The 19,546-nt window shown below is 33.9% G+C and overlaps 1 protein-coding gene and 1 long non-coding RNA gene across 2 annotated transcripts; both read right to left on the bottom strand.

The window, feature by feature from the left end:
* Positions 1-2,446: 2,446 nt before the first annotated feature.
* LOC114409645 lies at positions 2,447-4,914 on the bottom strand. The gene is made up of 3 exons (XR_003666159.1): positions 3,515-4,914; positions 3,078-3,389; positions 2,447-2,995 (listed from the first exon to the last, which is right to left on the bottom strand). It is a non-coding gene; the product is annotated as an uncharacterized LOC114409645 (long non-coding RNA).
* A 6,041-nt stretch (positions 4,915-10,955) lies between these two features.
* On the bottom strand, positions 10,956-14,927 carry LOC114409646 (rhamnogalacturonan I rhamnosyltransferase 1-like). The gene is made up of 8 exons (XM_028373170.1): positions 14,116-14,927; positions 13,820-13,887; positions 13,649-13,737; positions 13,168-13,333; positions 12,736-13,025; positions 12,412-12,616; positions 12,159-12,316; positions 10,956-11,781 (listed from the first exon to the last, which is right to left on the bottom strand). Exons 1-8 carry the CDS (start codon positions 14,462-14,464, stop codon positions 11,535-11,537), a joined length of 1,572 nt encoding a protein of 523 aa, XP_028228971.1. The 5' UTR covers positions 14,465-14,927; the 3' UTR covers positions 10,956-11,534.
* Between the last annotated feature and the right edge of the window lie 4,619 nt (positions 14,928-19,546).

Below are 19,546 nucleotides of genomic sequence, written 5' to 3' on the forward strand. Positions count from 1 at the left end.
ATACTTGGTTTGGTGGATGTAGATACCATTATTTTTTTGCTTTATTTATAGTCCGAGAAAGAATTTCAGCTCTCCCATCATGCTTATCTCAAATTTTGTTTGCATTAGCTTAGAAAAATCTTCACAGAGCATTTCATTAGTAGCACCGAAAATAATGTCATCCACATATATTTGTGCCAATAAAAATTGAGAATCATAATTTTTGTGAAAGAGAGTTGTGTCAACTTTTCCTCGTTCAAAACCATTTTTCAAGAGAAATGAACTCAGTTTTTCATACCAAGCTCTAGGAGGTTGTTTTAGTCCATATAAGGCTTTGTTGAGTTTAAAAACATAGTGAGGAAGAGTTTCACTCCCAAATCTTGAAGGTTTCTTTGTAATCTATACCTTCTTGTTGTGAATACCCTTTAGCAACTAACCTTGCCTTGTTTCTCATAACCTTACCATTTTCATCCAGTTTGTTGTGGAAGACCCATTTTGCTCCAACAACTTTCTTCCTTTTTGGTAGCTCTACTAACTTCCAAACATCATTCTTTTGAAACTGATCAAGTTCCTCTTGCATAGCTTTTACCCAGTTATCATCTTGCATTGCATCATCAATATGTTTGGGTTCTACTTCTGAAATAAATGTAGTGTACCCTTGTGATCTAAGAAATGATCTATTGCGTCACCAATGATTTGACATTCTAAGTGACTTCTTCTCATGATGTGTCCAGTGGGTTCTCTTATGTTAGGATTTTATTTTACGTTAGATTCAATTTATGTCAAGTGTAACCTAATCATAATGTAGTAACTGAACTATCATCCAGGTCGTCTCCCAAAGGATTAAAGGAGGGGTTTCATGTAATTATATAACTATGAACTAGGTTTTTGTATTTTTGTTTTGTGATTGTCACAAAATAAATAACATAAAATAAATTGCAATAAAATTTAAATGACAATAAAATAATTAAGTAAAGATAGAAATACTAGACTTGGATGGTGACATTGATCTTGATGAATGAATGTTTAAGTTTGGACTTGGAATTTGCTTGATCCAGTGTAACTTCACAATTCTATATTCATCTCTCTTGCCCATCCCCAATTCACTAATGTATTCTACCCTAGCTCCCGCATGATTGCAAATTCTAAACTACTTTCCCGATACCCAATCCATTGGACATACCGACACAAGCAATCAACATTAATAGTTGAGAATTAGTGAGGCTTAACCAAGATTATTCTATCCCTAGAGATAATCCCAATTATGTACTTGATTCGTGTTCGGGTTTCAACAAGGCTCGCCAAAGCGCAAGTCGATTCCTGAAGTCATCTATAAGATGGTCAATCAAATAAAAGCACTAAGTATGGAAACAAATAAAGAACTCAAAATGAAGTATTGAATTGACAGAATTAAAGTGAAACAAGGTTCATCCTTTCCTCTCCTAAGTGGAAGGAATTGCGCTCATAAAAATAATACAATGAAGTCTAGAGTGTCTAATGGAATAATGGAGGCATCTAGTAAGTGAAAGTCTAAAATATAATTTTAAGAACTATTCGAGACTTTTATACTGTTACAATGAATGTCTAGTCTCCTATTTATAGAATTGTAACTGGGTTTAATTAAAAAGATAATCTCAAGAAATTACAAACAAATAATATGTCTAATTAATTCAAGTAATTATCTTCTTCTTTAGTTGATTTATCCTTGAAAGATATCTTACTCTTGATTTTCCTAGCTTTTATCTTTAATTTTCACAATTTCTCCTTCTAGCATTTTATGCTGATTTTGGACCCCTCTGGAGCTCTTGCCATAATGACTTGTTTTTGCTGAAAAACTATCAAAAATTGATTAAAAATAACTAAAACATACAATTCTACCTAAAACAAAATAAAAACTAAATTTAAAGCTAACTTAATTCAAAACAAGGCCTAAAGTTAATTAAAATGTCAAATAAACGTCACAAAATACATATGAAATTTGGTAAATTTGATGTTTATCACCTTACCTCTTCTTGGGCTTCTTGTTGGGTGGACGCTTCAATTTCTAGGTTTTGACTAGATGAACCTTTTTCTATTGTGTCATCGTCCAGTCTAAGATCTATAAAGGACTCATCTAGCTTTGATTAGATCTTTATTAGGCTTATTTTCGTTAAACTTAACATGAATAGCTTATTCAACTGCTAAGGTTTTTGAGTTTTAAACTCTAAATGCCTTAGATTTTTAGAGTATCCAAGAAATGTTCCATTATCACTTCTCGAGTCAAACTTTCCCAAGAAATCCTTAGTGTTGAGAATGAAACATTCTAAATGAATGGAAGTATGATATTTGGAATTTCATCCCTTCCACAATTCATAAGGAGTCTTTTTAAGAATAGGTCTTATGTAAATCCTATTTTGAAGATAACATGTAATATTCACTACTTCGGTCCAAAAGTGGTTAGGGATTGAATTATCATTGAGCATGGTCCTGACCATCTCTTGTAAAGATTTGTTCTTTCTTTTAAATGCTTAATAAAAAAAACTACACCAAGTTGCAAACAAAGTAATAAGTTCATGCAATTAGAAAACATAAATTCTTAAAATTATAACATTTAAATAACTAAAAAAGCATAAATGTCTTCAAATGTCCATGCTCAATCCTCTAATGACAAAATGTCCAAGATCATCGTCATCATCATCACCACCACCATCAAGGTCTTCCTCAGATTGTGCATCATCAACATTAGGTTCCAACAAAACTAAATTTTCTAAATCAAAAGCATCTTGAGTTGGACCACTAAACATCCTCCAACATCCCCCACCAATTCAACATTGCCACCATCACCTTCACCTTGAGGAGGCTCAACCTCATAGTCATATCCCTCTTCAGTTATCCATTCATCATCATACAGAACCTCATCAAATGGAAGAGCAATAGTTTTTCTAATTTGTTTCTTTTTCAACTTCAAGTTATACATTACATAAACTAAGCCATTCATTTTCTATTGATGCAAGCAGTTTCTTCTCTTTGTATGAACCTATAATTAAAAATAAAATTTTAATTATTATCTAAACAAAATTAATAACACAAATAAAGTCATAAACTTGAATAAGAATTACCATTTCAAATGAGCTCCAATTACTAATTACGCTCACATCGAGAATAGCTACAACTCTGGAGTTCCATCCCCAAACATCTCCCACCATTCTCTAGGTTGTATAGCCTTCCTAGAGTCCTTTGCATCTTCCATAGAGAAAAGACCTCCAACAAAATGAAACTCAAGAAGTTGCAACTTCCTTGACCAATCTTGTCATACATATAAGCAACCCCTCTTTCACCTCAAGGTCATCATGTCTAAAACTAGGTTCATAGTGCAAATGGGGATTAAGATAATATGAAGTAGCACGCAAAGGCCTATGAAGCCGATGATCCTGCATCTCATCAATAATTTTCCAAACAGGCTCATAGTTACACAAATTACCGAATATGCTATATTAGAAATAGCTATACAAATATATAAGTAACTTTTAAGTGTGAGAAAGTTTTGAAATTTTACCTTTTCTTGATGTTATTAAAGTTGCATTTTATCTCCTCTTTTGCACTATCCATCTCTTCATATATGAAACACCAATTGAAGGACCACCATAAAAGGGGTAGCAACTTTGAGGCATATGGTTACTTTCTTCCAAAATCAACTATCCAAAGCTTGTCTCTACTCTTTTCCCCTCTTGTGAAGTTCTAAACTTGCTTATTCTCTACTCTTTAGAGCTAAACATGCTTACCAATGATGCTTTTAATTCATGAAGACAAGCTAAAGTCAAATAAGTCGTGGCAAATCTAATCATACTTGGCCTAATCAAGTCTCTTCCTTGTGTAAACTTCTTCATCATGCTAATCAACATTGTTCTACCAATGTAAGTAGTGATCCTTTTTCCCTTCTTTATAGTACCATGATGAACCTTCAAATGTTTCTCAAAATCTTCAAATATCAAATCAATGTAATGCATGGGGTCCAATACAAATGTTATCATTTCTATACATCAATGATTCTCTCCAATTGCTTAGAAAATTGTAGCATTATAGTAACCACCTGGACTACATTCTTTTCTCCAACAAATTCCACTACATCATCCGACATCTTCAACACTTTCTCAATTATTTTTGAGATGTTTGAGGTATCCAATGAATAAAGAAATATAGTCTATTTTGGAGTGTTCACCAAAAAGTTATAAATTTAATGCCTTTTTTTTATTTGTCCACCCAACCGACATAATTGTACAACCAATTCTCTTCATCCCTAAATTCTTGAAACATTAAATCAGTTTTCCCTACTCCTCTTTTCAAAAGCGTCTCTCTTATATCCTGATAAGATGAAGGTTTATAGCCAACCCCATAATCCCAACCATCTCGCAAAATTTTGCAAAAGTTGGATTTATGATAACATTAAATGGAATGACACTTGTGTACCAAAATTCAGCACATTGATCATAAACTTTTCCTTTGTCACCTTTTTTGTACAATTGATTTAAATTTGCTTGAACTCCCTTTGTATGCAAGCATCCCATGTATTCCACTTTGAGTGCTATTTGTCTCCACCCCCTCAGTTTGTATATCTTCTACAATAATATTCAGTCTTCTTTTCTTCATAAATGTCTCTTTAGCCTCTGCAGTAACTTTCAACATGATAATTTTAACTTCTTCTGGCACTAAAGCAAAGGTTCAAAATCCTCTCTAGTCTTAACAAGATGATGCTTGAATCTAAAAATGCCTCCACTCACAATCTTTAAGCAATAGTTACATTTAATTTTTTTTTCCCATTGCCTTGAGCATCTGTCCCGTGCTTCCACCCAATATCTGGCCTATTTTTCGGAGCATTTATACTTCTAGCTCTAGCAGCTAAAGAGGCATTTGCATTGGGATCAGATGAATTTTATTCAGTTCTAGTTCCTGCGCCACTCCTAGACATTGGAAACGGACGTCAAAGTTCAAGCAGAAGATAAACAAAAAGAGAGTAGTTCAGTCCCCAAAATCAAAGTATTACATCGTTAAAATTTCACACACATAATACTATAATAGGCCAAAATAGAATTAGAGAGTAAATGGAGAATAATTGGACACTAAAGCAGAATAGGAAGCAACAGAGCCTAGTGCTTACCTTCAATTTGGAGCTCGTGTTCAAGACTGAGAGGAGCAAACCAAATGGAATAGGTGATGCAAATCGAGCAGAGGAGCAAACCAAATAAAAATGACTAAATCATAGGAGCAAGCTTCAGCCTTCACTTGCTCACCAACACAAATCGAACAGAGGAGCTCGACCCACATAACACACAGGAAGAAGGAGATTGACCCACACACGCAGAGGAAGAAGGCGCAGTCGAGACTCAAGATTGCCAGGGAGGGGGAAACCTAATCGGGTTAAGTGGGTTGTGGGCTAAAAACGACCCATAAAGCTATCGTTTTGGTTAAAATATGGGGCCTCACCAAACTTGGTGACTCGGGACCAGACTCACGATTCTATCTGAGTCAACCCAAGTTTGCTCGAGTTTGAGTTTGTGTGCGAGTCGACTCAGTAAGAAAAGTAGTAGGCTCGTAAAAGCATACATTTTACAAGTTAAATCACGATTTCAATAACCATGGTTTGCATCCTTGTTACGATATTATGAGAGGAATTCTGATGGTGCATGATTAAAAGGGAGAAATCATATGGAATCATGTTTGGAGGGAAGCGAATCAGACGGTGGAATCTTGAACTCCATATCAGGTGCCTGAATTTACTCCAGGTTGTATTTTAAATGTTTTTAGATTATGTAACGCAAGTTTTTTTTCCTAGAAACTATTAGGTCTTGTTCTTTCTGTGATTCACCAAAACAAAAATGTAAAAAGTTTGTTATTGGTTTGAAAATAAAAGTAAAACTGTTGAAACAATTGATTTATTAATTAATCAAAAGCGCACAGACAAAAGAAAAAAAAAACCGAACCTAATTACATTGACAAAGCGGCTGCAATTGTCGATAGTCCAAATCCCAGAGTTAAAATGTCACAAAGTCATCACCAAAAGCCAAAGAACTTTCCAAGTTTCTAGCGAAGGACATGGCACTAATTAGTGGCCTCGTTGGTAACAAAGATTGTCACTTGCCTTGCACATTAGGACGAGTTCTAAGCAAGAATCAACGGCTTTAAGCTAAAGTTCTTTACACAACACGTGGTAGCAATTCAGTAGAGGTTAATTAATTAACTACATAATGGCACTTGTCAAACATTGCTAATTAAGAGGAACACTGTTGCTGATCCTTATTTCGTGCAAAAGCAATTAATTATCCCAATGTTACTATACTATCACCATAAGTAACCAATGACAAGTCCAATAACAACAATGTTCAAGATACAACTGGCCCCTTTTTCCTAGGTGGGTTCTTGGATCGTTCAAACTATTATTTAAATAAAATAAGTGGAAAAATTCATGAGGATTTTCTTGGGATCTCCTTCATATTATACTCGCAAGTACCAACGATCTTCTGGATTCTTGCAACGTGAGGGAATAAATTATGTGAAGGGATTGGCTTATTTACTTGGATTTTGTTGGAGGCTAGTTGCTTTCTGTCTCCAAACTTTGCTTGATTTGACGAAAACAATCCTTCAACAACTCAAAGAAGATAAGCTAGCATTTGGAGGAGACAGGTTTGACCCACTCTATTTAGTATATACCCTCGTTGTAGATAAAATTATAAAAGATGATTATTTTATTTCTTACTGGGTGGTTTTAACACGGTTATATTCCTAGGATTTTTATGACCTAGATCGAGACAAGTGAAATAACATAACATATGATAATATGATATAGTACTACTATACAAATTTACCTCTTACTACTTAATCTACTTATTCGGCGGTAATAAATGCCGGTTTCATATTGTCTTGTCTACCACTTTGGCATTTGACAAATTTGGTATTGAAATTCTAGGAGATTCCTTGATGCAGTGGTCCACTATTAATACTACTACTACTGAAAAAGATGAAGCATACAACTCACCAATTTTTTGCACAATGTCCACACCTTCACACAATGAGAAAAATGGTTCTAATCAGAGTTCCATTGTTATGTCGAAAAGAAAAAGTGACAAAATATTTGTAAAAATGGGTGTGTTCTAGCATTAACCGTTCCTTACATAAATAAGAGTTGGTATTCATATAGCACATTGTATTTAAACAACTCGTTTTCTGCTTTGCACGCCTGTTTTGTTTTATTTGTACATTAATATTATGCAGCTTTTCAGCCAAAAAAATCTACCCCACATATGGAAGGATTTCCAACTCTAAATAAATATGTCCACATCTCACTCAGTCTCATTCGGAATTACTTTTCTCCTCCCTATTCTGAAGGGAAACCATCTTTTCAACGCAGACATAATTTCTATGATAAGTTTATTGCTGTAAATTAACAACCATAATTCCCTATTTCCATTCTAATTTGAGCTCATGTCCTTATTTGCTTGGTTTCAAGTCTAAAAAATGTCCTTAATTTTTCTAGAGATTACAGCACGTCAGTGTGTATTCAAATCCAACCCATAATCCCCTGAGTACATTTTCGTTTGTTATTCAGTAGAGGTTGAAAAATATTGCAAGTATTTGTAAACAATGCAACGAATAAATCTTATGGGGCCTCAGTCTGTCAATAACTCATTATCAATAAAAGGGGTAAAGGATTAATATTTGACACTAGTTTTAAAATAATTATGAATATTGTCATAATATTTTTTTAAAACTTCGTTAATAAAGTAATTTTATCCCAATAGGAAAATTGATTATTATTGTAAACAACTGCCAGTTCTTTTATCAATAATTTTATGACACTAGTGGTTTTTTTCTGTAAAAAAAAAAAAAGAAAGACTCACAATTTTTAACAATCACCAAGTTTTATGTGACCTGAGCCTTACACGGATATTAAATTCATAATTTATAATAGTAATTTTTATATTATTTTTATTTTCTAATATATTATTAATTATTTAGTTAAAATTTTAATAATTATATGCTAATAAATATGCCAACAAATATTTAAATATATTTTTATATACACATATGTTATACACAAATGTTATTATTGGGGGTTATCTAAACAGGAATGTCTTTGTATTTTGTTTTGATTAAGTGATTAGTTCCTTTTTTGTGGTTCACACACAAAAATTGAATGAAGTTGTTTAATTATAATATAATTTTTTTATTTAATTGACTTTTTAAGCTTTACACATCATCTAAGAATATTTAACAATAAAAAATGTTATTAAAAAAGTCATCTCGGTTGGAAAGGAAGAAAAAATAAATTATATCAATGTTAATTATTTGAATTGATACTTGATATTTTAATTTATTTTATATTAAATTATTTTTAAAATTTAATTTCCAAATATATTTACATTATAATATATTTCCTTTTAATTTGAATTATTTTCAAAAATATATTAAGTCATTTACTTATATAAATTTCATATTTAATTTTATTATGATTAATTATTTTTTAAATTAAATTAATTTCTTTTAACTTATTGATGAAATATTTTTCGTAAATAAATATAAAAAAATAATTTTTTTTATTAAAATAAATAAATATTTTTTCTGATTAAATTTCAAAGTCCTTATCAAGGATATATTTTTATCAATGATAAAATTATGTATAATTATCTGTTGAAGTCTATGACAAGATGTATCAATTGGGGAGTGCAAGAAGTTACATATGGCTGGTGACACATACATGATACTGCACCAAAGTCTTGCTCCATCCAATTACAAGAGGGTATTGACAACTACACTAATTCCCGTCCATTTACATTCGTGTGCAGCCTAAATTTCTTAATTCCTTATCAGAGCATCCCAAGAAAATAATTCCGTGACTGGTATTGCATACACCAGCGTTAAACCTGCAACCATATATCGAAATATATATATATATATATATATATATATATATATATATATATATATATATATATATATATATAAAGCGTTAAACCTGCAACCTCCATCCCCTTAAACCTGTAAAAAATACAGGACCTGCACAATTACAAGTCAACAAAATGTGTAATTTCTGCACTGCCGTTCACATCAGCGTCTTATTCACTCATTCTTTGTAGACTTATCACCTACTTCACGATTGATTATAATTACTTCTTCAATAAATCAACCATGTCTTCTCATTTTAAGAGAAGAGATTATGCGAGATAAAAAAATCTAGCAATTAAGAGGAAAAAAGAAACAAAAAAGTCTAGACAAATCTCAACGATTTAAGTGGGATTATTTGGTAGGTGTGTTATTTATATTTTTTACTATAAAATCTTATAAAATTTATCTTAAAAAAATAAAAATTTATATACTTTTGAATATCATTTAAAATCTAAAAAATCTTAATCGAATTTCAATAAATCTTATGTTGTATTCCTTAAAAAATGATTATAATCTTAATTAAATATCACAAAACTTATTTTATTATTTAAAAATCTTGATTGAATATTACAAATTTTTTTATAAAAAAAATCTTTTAAAATCTTAATTGAATACAGTCCCTGAATAAATAATCACATACTTTTACATTTTATAAAAACTGAAAAATGTAATTTTTAAAAACCAAAAATATATTTAAGGATAAAATATGATTTTAGATCCTTTAAAAAAATTAAAATGAGTTTTAGTCTTCCAAATATTTTTTTGAACCTACTTTTTCCTCCTAATTTAAAAATATCATTTTTTCTTCTAACAATATTTTCTCAAAACCAAAAAAAAATTAGAAGATTAAAACCAAAATTTAAAAATGTAAAGAAATCAAAAACATGTTTTACCTATACTTAAATTAATTAAATAGTATAATAAAAATATTAAAATATTGCAGGAAAAATGAAAGATATTATAAGTTAGAAAATCAAACAGGAAAAAAAATTTAAATTAATAAAAAAAACTCATTTTTAAACATCTTTAATCAAATAAGGTATAAATTAATAATAAAAATAACTACCCAAATAGATTGCTAGAATAAAGATTCTTAGTTTCCTGTTACATTTGGATCTTTATGGAACAAGTTCAAGCATGTTTAATTACGCATTGAATTCTTCAAAATTACATTAAATACCAATTAATGTAATTTTACATAATTCTCACATTTTTTATTCCACACAGAAATTGATTCTGATTTAAAATAATTTTAAATTAATTTTATATTGAATCAAAAATTTATACTTGATTTTATAATAAAATCCTTAACAAATCACATCACTTAAAATCAATTTTAATAATGCTCATCCAAACAAATCACATTCTGAGGTGAATTACCACGTCTCAACAGAAGCCATAAATTTTAGTTTTTGCGTCATGTTAATACTTTCTACACACGCACGTAATCACGAGACAAAGAACTGTATGACACATGAGGATGCAGTATACATGCCGTATATAGAATATAAAACCGGAATCTCATAATTTAAAATAAACCAATCATCAACTTGATTCCTGCTAGACTTTGAAAGGGATTAACGATGGATATTCTTTCCGTCAACGACCACAGGAACTCAGATCATACATCATTTCATTTTCCTACGTATTAATGAAATAATAAGCCTAAGAACAAAGTGGACCACTTTTGACTAGCTCTGATTGTTGTGTTTGTCACCTGTCTTACTCCGGAACAAAGACTTAACTTATAACAACTCCAATTTGCCTAATTATAAGATAAGCACCCCAACCAATAAAACAAGTCAAGTTCCATCCAAAACCATTTGTTAGAAAGACGATCTCACATGAGGACAAGAGTTCACTGTTCAAATGGGTTTATTGGTTCAGCACTTTTTTGGTGGTTGATGATAAAATGGCATTGTTTAAGCAATTAAGTTGATGTACTATCATCATATTATTGTATCATGAATTATAGTCACGAATTAAGAGCCATATAATGATCGATGGATAAGATAGCACTCTGTCAGGTATAAATAAATATAAATTAGAGAAAACACAAAGGAAAGAGAAGTCCAACCTACCATTCTCTTTAATAATGACCAAAAGCTAAGAATTTTGGAGGCAATAATCAGGAACAAACAAATTTTACAGTGACTCAATCCTCAAAATCACAATGGTCGTGTTAAATAAAAAGGTGTGGTAAAAAAAAAACAATTTATGATATATATTTATATTTGTCGAGAAGGAAAAAATGAAAGGTACCAAAGGAACAAAGCTTCCACGAACTGCAGTTCCAGAATCCAAATTTGTATATGAACCCCTCCGTGTACAATGCAGTTTGATCTGCTCTCATCCTGTAATGGCAGGGTGTGGCTTCTATACATGAATGTGGTGATGATGGATTATTTGCATATTTTATATATAAAGTATCCGTCGGCTACCTTCTCGAGCTTTCATGAAAAGCCCATTCCCCCTTCCCCATTCTAACTGTCACTATATGACTGCCTCTGTGATACAAAAAAGCTGTCATCATCTTTGCTAAACTGCGTAGAGACCTATCTTAAGTATCTGTGGTAGAAGACCAAGTGCACGCACTAGGAGAGGGCACAAGTAAATTCTCTTATTTCCAAATGCATCACTCACGTACTACTCAACATAACATCTGATAGTTCAAAACATTCCTCTGGATTGGCATAGAAATAATCCTCTTCTTTGGGCCTGTCAGGGATCACCAATCTCTTAGTTGCACCACCCATGCGATCAGCATGAACTTCCTTCACAGCCGAAGAGAATTCGTCCCAGTTCAATATTCCATCATGGTATCGATCTATCAAATCAACTAGGAGCTTTCTGTTCAATAAAATCGTCTTCTTGAACCCAAGATATCTGTAGCAGAATTGGATGACACATGTCAACTCAATAGGTGCTTAAGTACTTAAAATTCATAACAATGGAGGGAAAAAAATCAAAGTAGAATTGTGTTTAAATCAAACTATGGTAGAAACTGCAATTTCTAAGTTGGCACCTCATCTCTTATCAAAAACAGCCCGATCATCCATCAGAAGTGGATAAAAATTTGTTTAATTAGGAAAGTGTTCTAGATTTGTTGTGCACAAAAAAAATCTTCTATTAGCCAAAAGATGCATACCAAAACAAGTTTACTGGTAGAAACAAATTAATATTCAAAGAATTTTTAATCAGAGTGTATGAGGGAGCAGGGAGAGTAAATCACAAATAACATTTCTATTAGACAAAAGCATTACCTGCGATGACCCTCGACTACTTTGGCCATATTTCCATCGTATGTAGGAACAAAGATATCACTCTCTAATGAGACAAGGTAATCCAAAGCCGCCATCTGAGAGGAATGATTTTGGAAGAACTGAAGATCAGATGGTTCCAACAGTGTTTCCTTTCTGACCTGTTTCAACAAAGCATGAAGGCAAACAGTAAGAGGAAATTAAACGGCAACAAGCATCACAATTTGCAGATTTTCTTAAGGATCAAGTTAGTTACCAATTTTGGATAGTTCTTCGCAAGACTTGCCATTCTCTTGTCCCCACCATATATTTCCCCAGCTGCAATGTAGATTTGAATGCTTTGACCGATGTCAAGGGCCCTAAGTGTAAGGGCAGTCTCCTCAGGTGTTAAAGGACACAAACCATCTTTTCTTTTCAAATCAGAGTTAATTATTTTTTCTTTCCACCAAGGATAAGCATATCTGCCAAAGCACAGGAAATTGAAATTTCAGAAAGATTCATGTCAAAATCTCCTTTCAAACACCACAATAATTGAAAATTTTGAAAACGAAGAAACAGGTGAACTAGGCAAAACACTCACCTCATCCTTGTCAATTCTTCCACTTCATCACTGTTGCAACCTTGTGTACAGCCAGAAAATGCCAGCATGTCCATCTCATACCTCAGATGAAGTACCAAAAATGGGCCATTTTGCCTGAGAAGCTTGATCACCCTTTTGCCTAACTCCTCAATCTGAGAAGTAAATCTAAGAGCACTAAAATTGACTCTGCAACGCAGCCGCTGAATCTCCAAAGGTTGGTCATTATTGGCCAGCCGGGCATCCGTTCGATTTAAATGAACAACTTTGTACTTTTGTATCAAAGGTAGAATCTGAAAGAATAATAATGCCATATACTTTTTAATCAGCAAACCAGAAACAACATAACCAGAATGCATACTATTATGAAATCTAGATACGATAAAGCATGTTCAAACTTTTCAACTTGTAGAACCAAGAATTATAAAAACTGACCTGGTTCTTATAGTATGATATGTCAGACCAACTAATCGGTGGCATGGTGTAAAGTAAACCATTGTCCACTCTCGTCTTGAGTCTAGGAGGCAACTCTTTCAATATCCGCACTTCATCCCTCAAGGATGTAATAAAATGATCCACATCAAAGATGTCTTGGAACTCACTGATACACAAGTAATAAACATTCATTGAGAAGAGAGCCTTACTTGAAAATAAACATGGGTAGAAAAACTGATGGAGAGTGGTACACGGTACAGATATTGAGAAGAGAAAAAATCCTCCAACTGTTTTAATTTTTGGTTTCTCAAATGGAAACAACTTTCAAAATATTTTGGACCAGAAATTGTTCTAGAAAACAGACTTTAAAACCAAAAAGTGATAAGAGAAACAAACACAAACACACCTTAAACCTACTACACTACACCCCCCACAACATTTTGCTATAACAACATACACCAAAACGGAATTAGAAACTAACCTGGGGTCAGCCCAAAAAGACGCTTTATCCAATTCAGGCACTATAAGCGTCACGTTTAAATACCTAGCAATCGCCACCATGTCACATATCTGCAAAAAAAACAAAAAACCATCACCAAATCAGCAAAAATAAAATAAAATAAAACGCATGTGCCAACCAACAACCACTCACCGCAGCCCTCATTTGGTTGAGTCCTCCATTGCACGACACCATCAAGTAACCGTTGTTCTTATAAACCCCTGCCAACAACAACAACAACAACCACAAGAAAACCACGTAAACAAAGCGATCAAAACGACGAACCACAAACAAACGATTATCAATTATCACTGCCTCTTGAGATATAAGGCCGGTCTAATGGTGAAGGGAGAAAGGAAAGGGAGAGAGGTCACGGATTCGAATCCCCGATACCAAAAACTAACAATAATAACTATAAACATTTGTGGATAAAAAGAAATATCACTGACTCTTGGGTGGGAGAACTCTGGGCGTGGTGGCGGACGGCAACTCAATGAGCGCGGCGGATTCGTCGTGCGTGAAACACGACGGCCACCCTTTCAGGACCCGCGGGCCCCACATATCCCCCAGCGTCGTTAACTGAACGACGCAGGTCCACAGTAACACCGATGTGGTGGCGCGTATCATCCACAGCTTCATCTTCGAAGACCTCGCCGACGAGACCACAACCGAATTCTTTAACTTACAGTTATTATTACTTTCTTCCTTTAATCCCATCATCATCAACCCTTCCCAAACCACCCTCCCTCCTCTCTTCCTCTCACTCTTCTTCTCTCCTAACAACACCGCCTCCTTCATAAATGCACCCCCTCCGCGCCACAAACCCTAATGTCTTAATTCAATCCAACTCCCCCTCCCCCAATTCCAGATCCAAACCCGCCGCGAGGTTCCCAGTTCCAGAATTCCGAGGCACATTACCCGAAACGGCGAGATCCTCGCGTTTTGAATGTAACTGAACGCCACGGAGAGCGAGTGAATTGGACGGCGTCGGCGATTGATCTGAAACAATCGCCGGCGAGTAAGAGAGCGCGAGTGGAGAAATATATTATAAGAGAGAGAATAAAACGCGTTGCAATAGAGAAAGTAAGAGAGAGAGAGAATGAAGGTATTCTGTTTTTTTTTTTTCACGATTGTTGTTCGGTTCGGGTAGAGGGAGAAAGAGCCCAAGCCGTACGACGTCGTAACGGGGTTTAAGATTAAAGAGAGAAAGAGAGGGTTATGGGGGTGTGTGTGTTGGGGGAGCTGTGAGAGAGAGGGTTTGTTTTTATTTTATTGGGTGCGCCTCATTAAAACGAGCCAATAAATGCCGAGGCAGATGCGTGGGGCCCACATGCCAGATGTTCGGCAGGGATACGTGGCGACCCTTGATTGAGGGCTTTCCAAAAAGAGGCCGTACCCTCTTTTTCCTTTGGTGAGTGATTTCGTTTGGCACCGTCGTCTCGCCCGCGCCGACATTATATCGCGAGATCTGCCCCCAACCCCAATCTATATTATTACTGCTACTATTATTGCTTTTTGATTTTTCGTATTAATGAATGTTATTATTGTTGCTACGCCGGGAAAGCAAACGAATCATTTTCAATGAAACCTTTTTTTTTCCCTTGAGAGAGGGATTTGACTTGTTTTACTAACAGATCAAGATAATTGATTTTCATAAAGATAGAAGTAAACACGTGCACAAGAAGCATAGGAAAAATAGCACACTAAGAAATTTATATTGATTCATTCATATTTTTAGATTATGTCTCTTTTCTTATATTTATAGGATTTCCACTAATATAAATACCAATGATAAATATTTTTTCTCCTCAAGCCTTCACAACCTTTCTCATTCTAAGTTTAGGCTCATCCAAGTATTTTTCAAAAAGTCACAGGATTCATTCAAGTATTCTTTTGAAAAGCCTATTCAAACTTCATCCCAATATTCTCTAAGTCTCAGTAAACTTGTCCTCATTCTTTAAGCCTCTAGAGACTTTACTTAAGTATTCTTTAAAAAAAAAAGTCTCTTTAAGCTTCAACCCTAAATTAACAATTGCTACTTGACTCATACAACACATATTGTGTTCTCTCAACCTTCAGAAACAACAATCCTACTAATTGTTCTTCTAAGGTTTCTCTATCCCAAAGGGTTTTGTTTAAGGACATGTTCCTAAGACACCTTTGAGAAGCTTTCATCAGTAATACTTCTCTAAAGAAGGTATTTACAAACACTCTGCGATTTAATAGACTTGACTTTAAGTCTTAGAGTGTTTGGGCAAAGGAAAACTAGTCAAAATCTAAAGATATTTCTATACAACTCAACTTCTTGATCTTATCCTCTTTGTATCCTATTTTCCTTCCTAGCAATGAGTTTCAACAATTGTTGTTCCTTATATAGAGCTTGTAGATGATCATTGATGATTTCTTGAGAGGCTTGAAAGGCAAGGAGATCTGATCTGTTTTGTCTCTATCAAATAATTGGCTTTTCCTTCTTCTTTAGCTAGATGACAACTTGCTCATTTAAAAATTGATTTTGTAGCTTGTTGGTGCTTATTGTGTTAATGGCTAATGACTTCTCCTTTATTCAACTTAGTCATGAGTTTGCTACCCTAGAGAAGCGAGTCTTTTGCATATTGTGAATCTTATCCTTTCTTTAGATAACTACAACTTTCTTAGGAACACTTCTCATATCTTATAATTGTCTAGCTTTGATTAAGACTTGTAGATGATGACAAGCTCTCTTCTCTAGCATCATTCGTGTCTTCTGGAGAGCTTGTTGCTTCAAATGTAGTTCCTCAATACCCTACTACATGGTATCTTCCTTTGTTGCCTCTTGTGTGTTCTTTCGAACTATGTAGACTCATCTATATTTGGTTTTTTGTTCTGCATTGCATCTTCTAATGAACCCTTAGTCATATGTTGTTTTTTATATCTACTCGTTGACTAAAGCTACCTCCAAAATCATGTTTTTAGTCATATACAACTTTTGATATCTGCATTTTGACATAGAGAACATGATTGCTCTTTTGCTTCCTGTATCTTGTTTTCTAAATTTGGATAGGTCCCAAGCTCCGAAAACCTTCATTGTAGGCCAATGCTTCACATCTTCTTCATGCTTCTAAAATAAGTCATACCTAAACTCAAGCATTCAAGGCAAACCATTACTAGCACAAGTCTAAAGGACTTAAAATTTGTTTCTTAAAAGTATGTTGTCATTAAAATATCTTGGTTCATAAAGGGTTTTGCTTCAACATTCTCTCCCTTTTTATGATGACAAACTTTTAAAGAAAAATTTACGTTTTCATACTCTTAAGAGCATAAAGATTTAAAAATAATTAATAACTCCCTCTTAACAGATGCTCCTCAAATATGTTAATGGAATACTCCCCCTTGATTTATACCTATTGTTATGTTCATGATAAATCAATCTCAAGCATGTGTAAGACTTCATAACAATGAGATAAAAGAAACTGGAAAAAGCATATACATTGATAATTTTAAAATTTAAAAGATAATAAGAATAATACAATAGGGTTATTGTAACACCGCAGATGAATTACATCAGAATGAGAAGGATCCAGAGGTTGTGCAGGTATGAGACTATATAATTGAAGATGTCTTAAATGAATTAATCGGTACAACCTATACCAACAAGATGCATCTACTTTTCAGTAGCCTGTCACTTAAGAACTCCACAGTTAAGTGTGCTTGACTTGGAGTAGTTAAGGTACGGGTAACCTTCTAGGAAGTTTCACATAAAGCATGTGAGTGAAGATAAAACACGCTAAAAAAGTCTCGTGTTGATTTGTGGGGATAGTCAATGATCTTGAGAGTAGTTGAGCTGTGCCAGATTTGATTCTAACATGTGGAGGGTTCTGACCAACGAGGATGTTAATAGAAGTGTCACTGTGTGATGTGTCATAGTGTGAGAGCCGCTGATAGGTCTGTGAATGTATGTATACATGATTTTGATAATGTCAACGAAGAATCAAACAAGGCTGCTTCAAATGATAAGCATTTGCTTCAAGAATAATTCAAGAGTGCTTCAACAAACAAAGCCTTGTTTCAAGATTCAATAAAGACCAAGCCTTGCCTTAAAACAAAGTGTTTTCAAGACATGCAAGGCTCTGGTAATCGATTACCAGGAAGTGTAATTGATTACCAGAAGACAGGGTTGAGAAATAGTTGTTGAAAAAGGTTTTGAATTTGTAAGTATTAACATGTAATCGATTACCATATGTCTGTAATCGATTACTAGCAACGGAACATTGGAAATTCAAATTCAAAAGTCATAACCCTTCAAATTATAACTGTGTAATCGATTACACGAACATTGTAATCGATTACCAGTGGAAAGTTTTCAGAAAATCTGCCAACAGTCACATCTTTTCATTAGATTTGTGAATGGCCATCAAAGGCCTATAAATAGGTGACTTGGGCACGAATTTTAAAAGAGAGAGTTTTGCTGGTCCAAAATGTCTTATCCTCTCAAAAGACAATGAGAGAGATTCCAAGAGAACTTCATTGCCAAATGCTCTCTCAAAAGAAACTCTTGGGCAAACACTTGCAAATTCATTAAGAGTTCATCCATGGATCTGCATTGTAATATTCTTCTCTTGAAGAGAGAATTCTTCTTCCATTCTTCTTATTCAATGAGATTGGCTAAGAGAATGTGAGTCTCTTGTTGTAAAGCATTTGAACACAAGGGATGGGTTATTCCTGTGTGGTTCAGACTTTGTAATGGATTTTACAAAGATAGTGGAAATCTCAAGTGGGTTGCTTGAGTACTGGATGTAGGCACAAGGGTGTGGCCGAACCAATATAAAACTATGTTTGCATTCTCTCTTCCCTGATCTCATTTATTTTATTGCAATCAATTTTGCCTTGCATGTTTAAAGAACATTGTTAAATTGATTGTTGTTGCTTCTTCTGCATTCTAAGCCTATCCCTCTTAAGATTATTGAGGCCACAAGGTCCAACAAGGTCAACAATTAGGGGCATTCAAGTTATGCTAAAAGACCTGCTACATTATTCTCTCATTTGTATCATTAATCAAAAAGGGATCCTAATCAGAGGGACTGCTAGAAGACCTACTAAAGTGCAGTGGTAGAAAGTTGGATTTTGGAAATGGCTCAACATCAAGAGTAATCCTTGGTAGAATAGTAGTATTGAACTATTGAAATAATTCATTATGCCTACTCAGTAATTTCTCTGCTATTTTCTCACTAAATTTTCCCTTCTTATTTAGTTTCTCTTGATCTTCCTGATCAACTTTTTCTCGCATGATTCTTCTTCTTCCTCCATTGTTTGTTTTTGGTTATGCTTTAACTAAAGGACTAGGCTGCACTTCTGGTTGTTCTTTAGAAGTAGCATTTTTGTTCTTCCTAGTGGCTATTGGACTATTTTAGGCAAGCGTACCTAATCGTTCAAGTAGACAATGTAAGTAAAGAATCGTTTCCTCGAGGACTGACTCAATGCCTAGCAATTTCAATTCCCCACTATACTACTCGGGCTTGCTAAGCTTTTGTACTAGGTGGCCGACTGAGCAGATCTCTTATTCTACTCCAATAGACTTAACTTAGATAAATAAGGAAAGAGGGAAAGTCTATCTCTTCTGATTATCAAAAGAATGATTAAGATAAGATCTGGCACAAAATTATCAAATGAGATAAGATAAGATATAATATTATCTTACTTACAATATCTAATTAGGAAAATTAAGTCTATGGAGATAAGATATGAAAAGATACTTTCTAATCTTACTTACAATATCTAATTAGGGAAATTAAGCCTTTGGACTTAATTTCACCACTATAGAAGGGGTCACAAGGTTCCAGGTAATCGACTTTACTCTGATTCACTACTAATGCTTTCTTATACCTTTGCACCACTAACTTGAGC

The sequence above is a fragment of the Glycine soja genome, chromosome 4 (assembly GCF_004193775.1).
Source record: "Glycine soja cultivar W05 chromosome 4, ASM419377v2, whole genome shotgun sequence".
Classification (NCBI taxonomy): Eukaryota; Viridiplantae; Streptophyta; class Magnoliopsida; order Fabales; family Fabaceae; genus Glycine; species Glycine soja.

What these genes read in the sequence shown, in the direction of transcription:
- LOC114409646 (XM_028373170.1), bottom strand. Translation starts at nt 14,464, where the DNA reads ATGAAGGAGGCGGTGTTGTTAGGAGAGAAGAAGAGTGAGAGGAAGAGA. An exon ending in GAAGAATTGACAAGGATGAG is followed by an intron (nt 12,617 to 12,735) that starts GTGAGTGTTTTG and finishes GTGCTTTGGCAG; the next exon opens with ATATGCTTATCCTTGGTGGA. An exon ending in GTAGTCGAGGGTCATCGCAG is followed by an intron (nt 11,782 to 12,158) that starts GTAATGCTTTTG and finishes ATTCTGCTACAG; the next exon opens with ATATCTTGGGTTCAAGAAGA.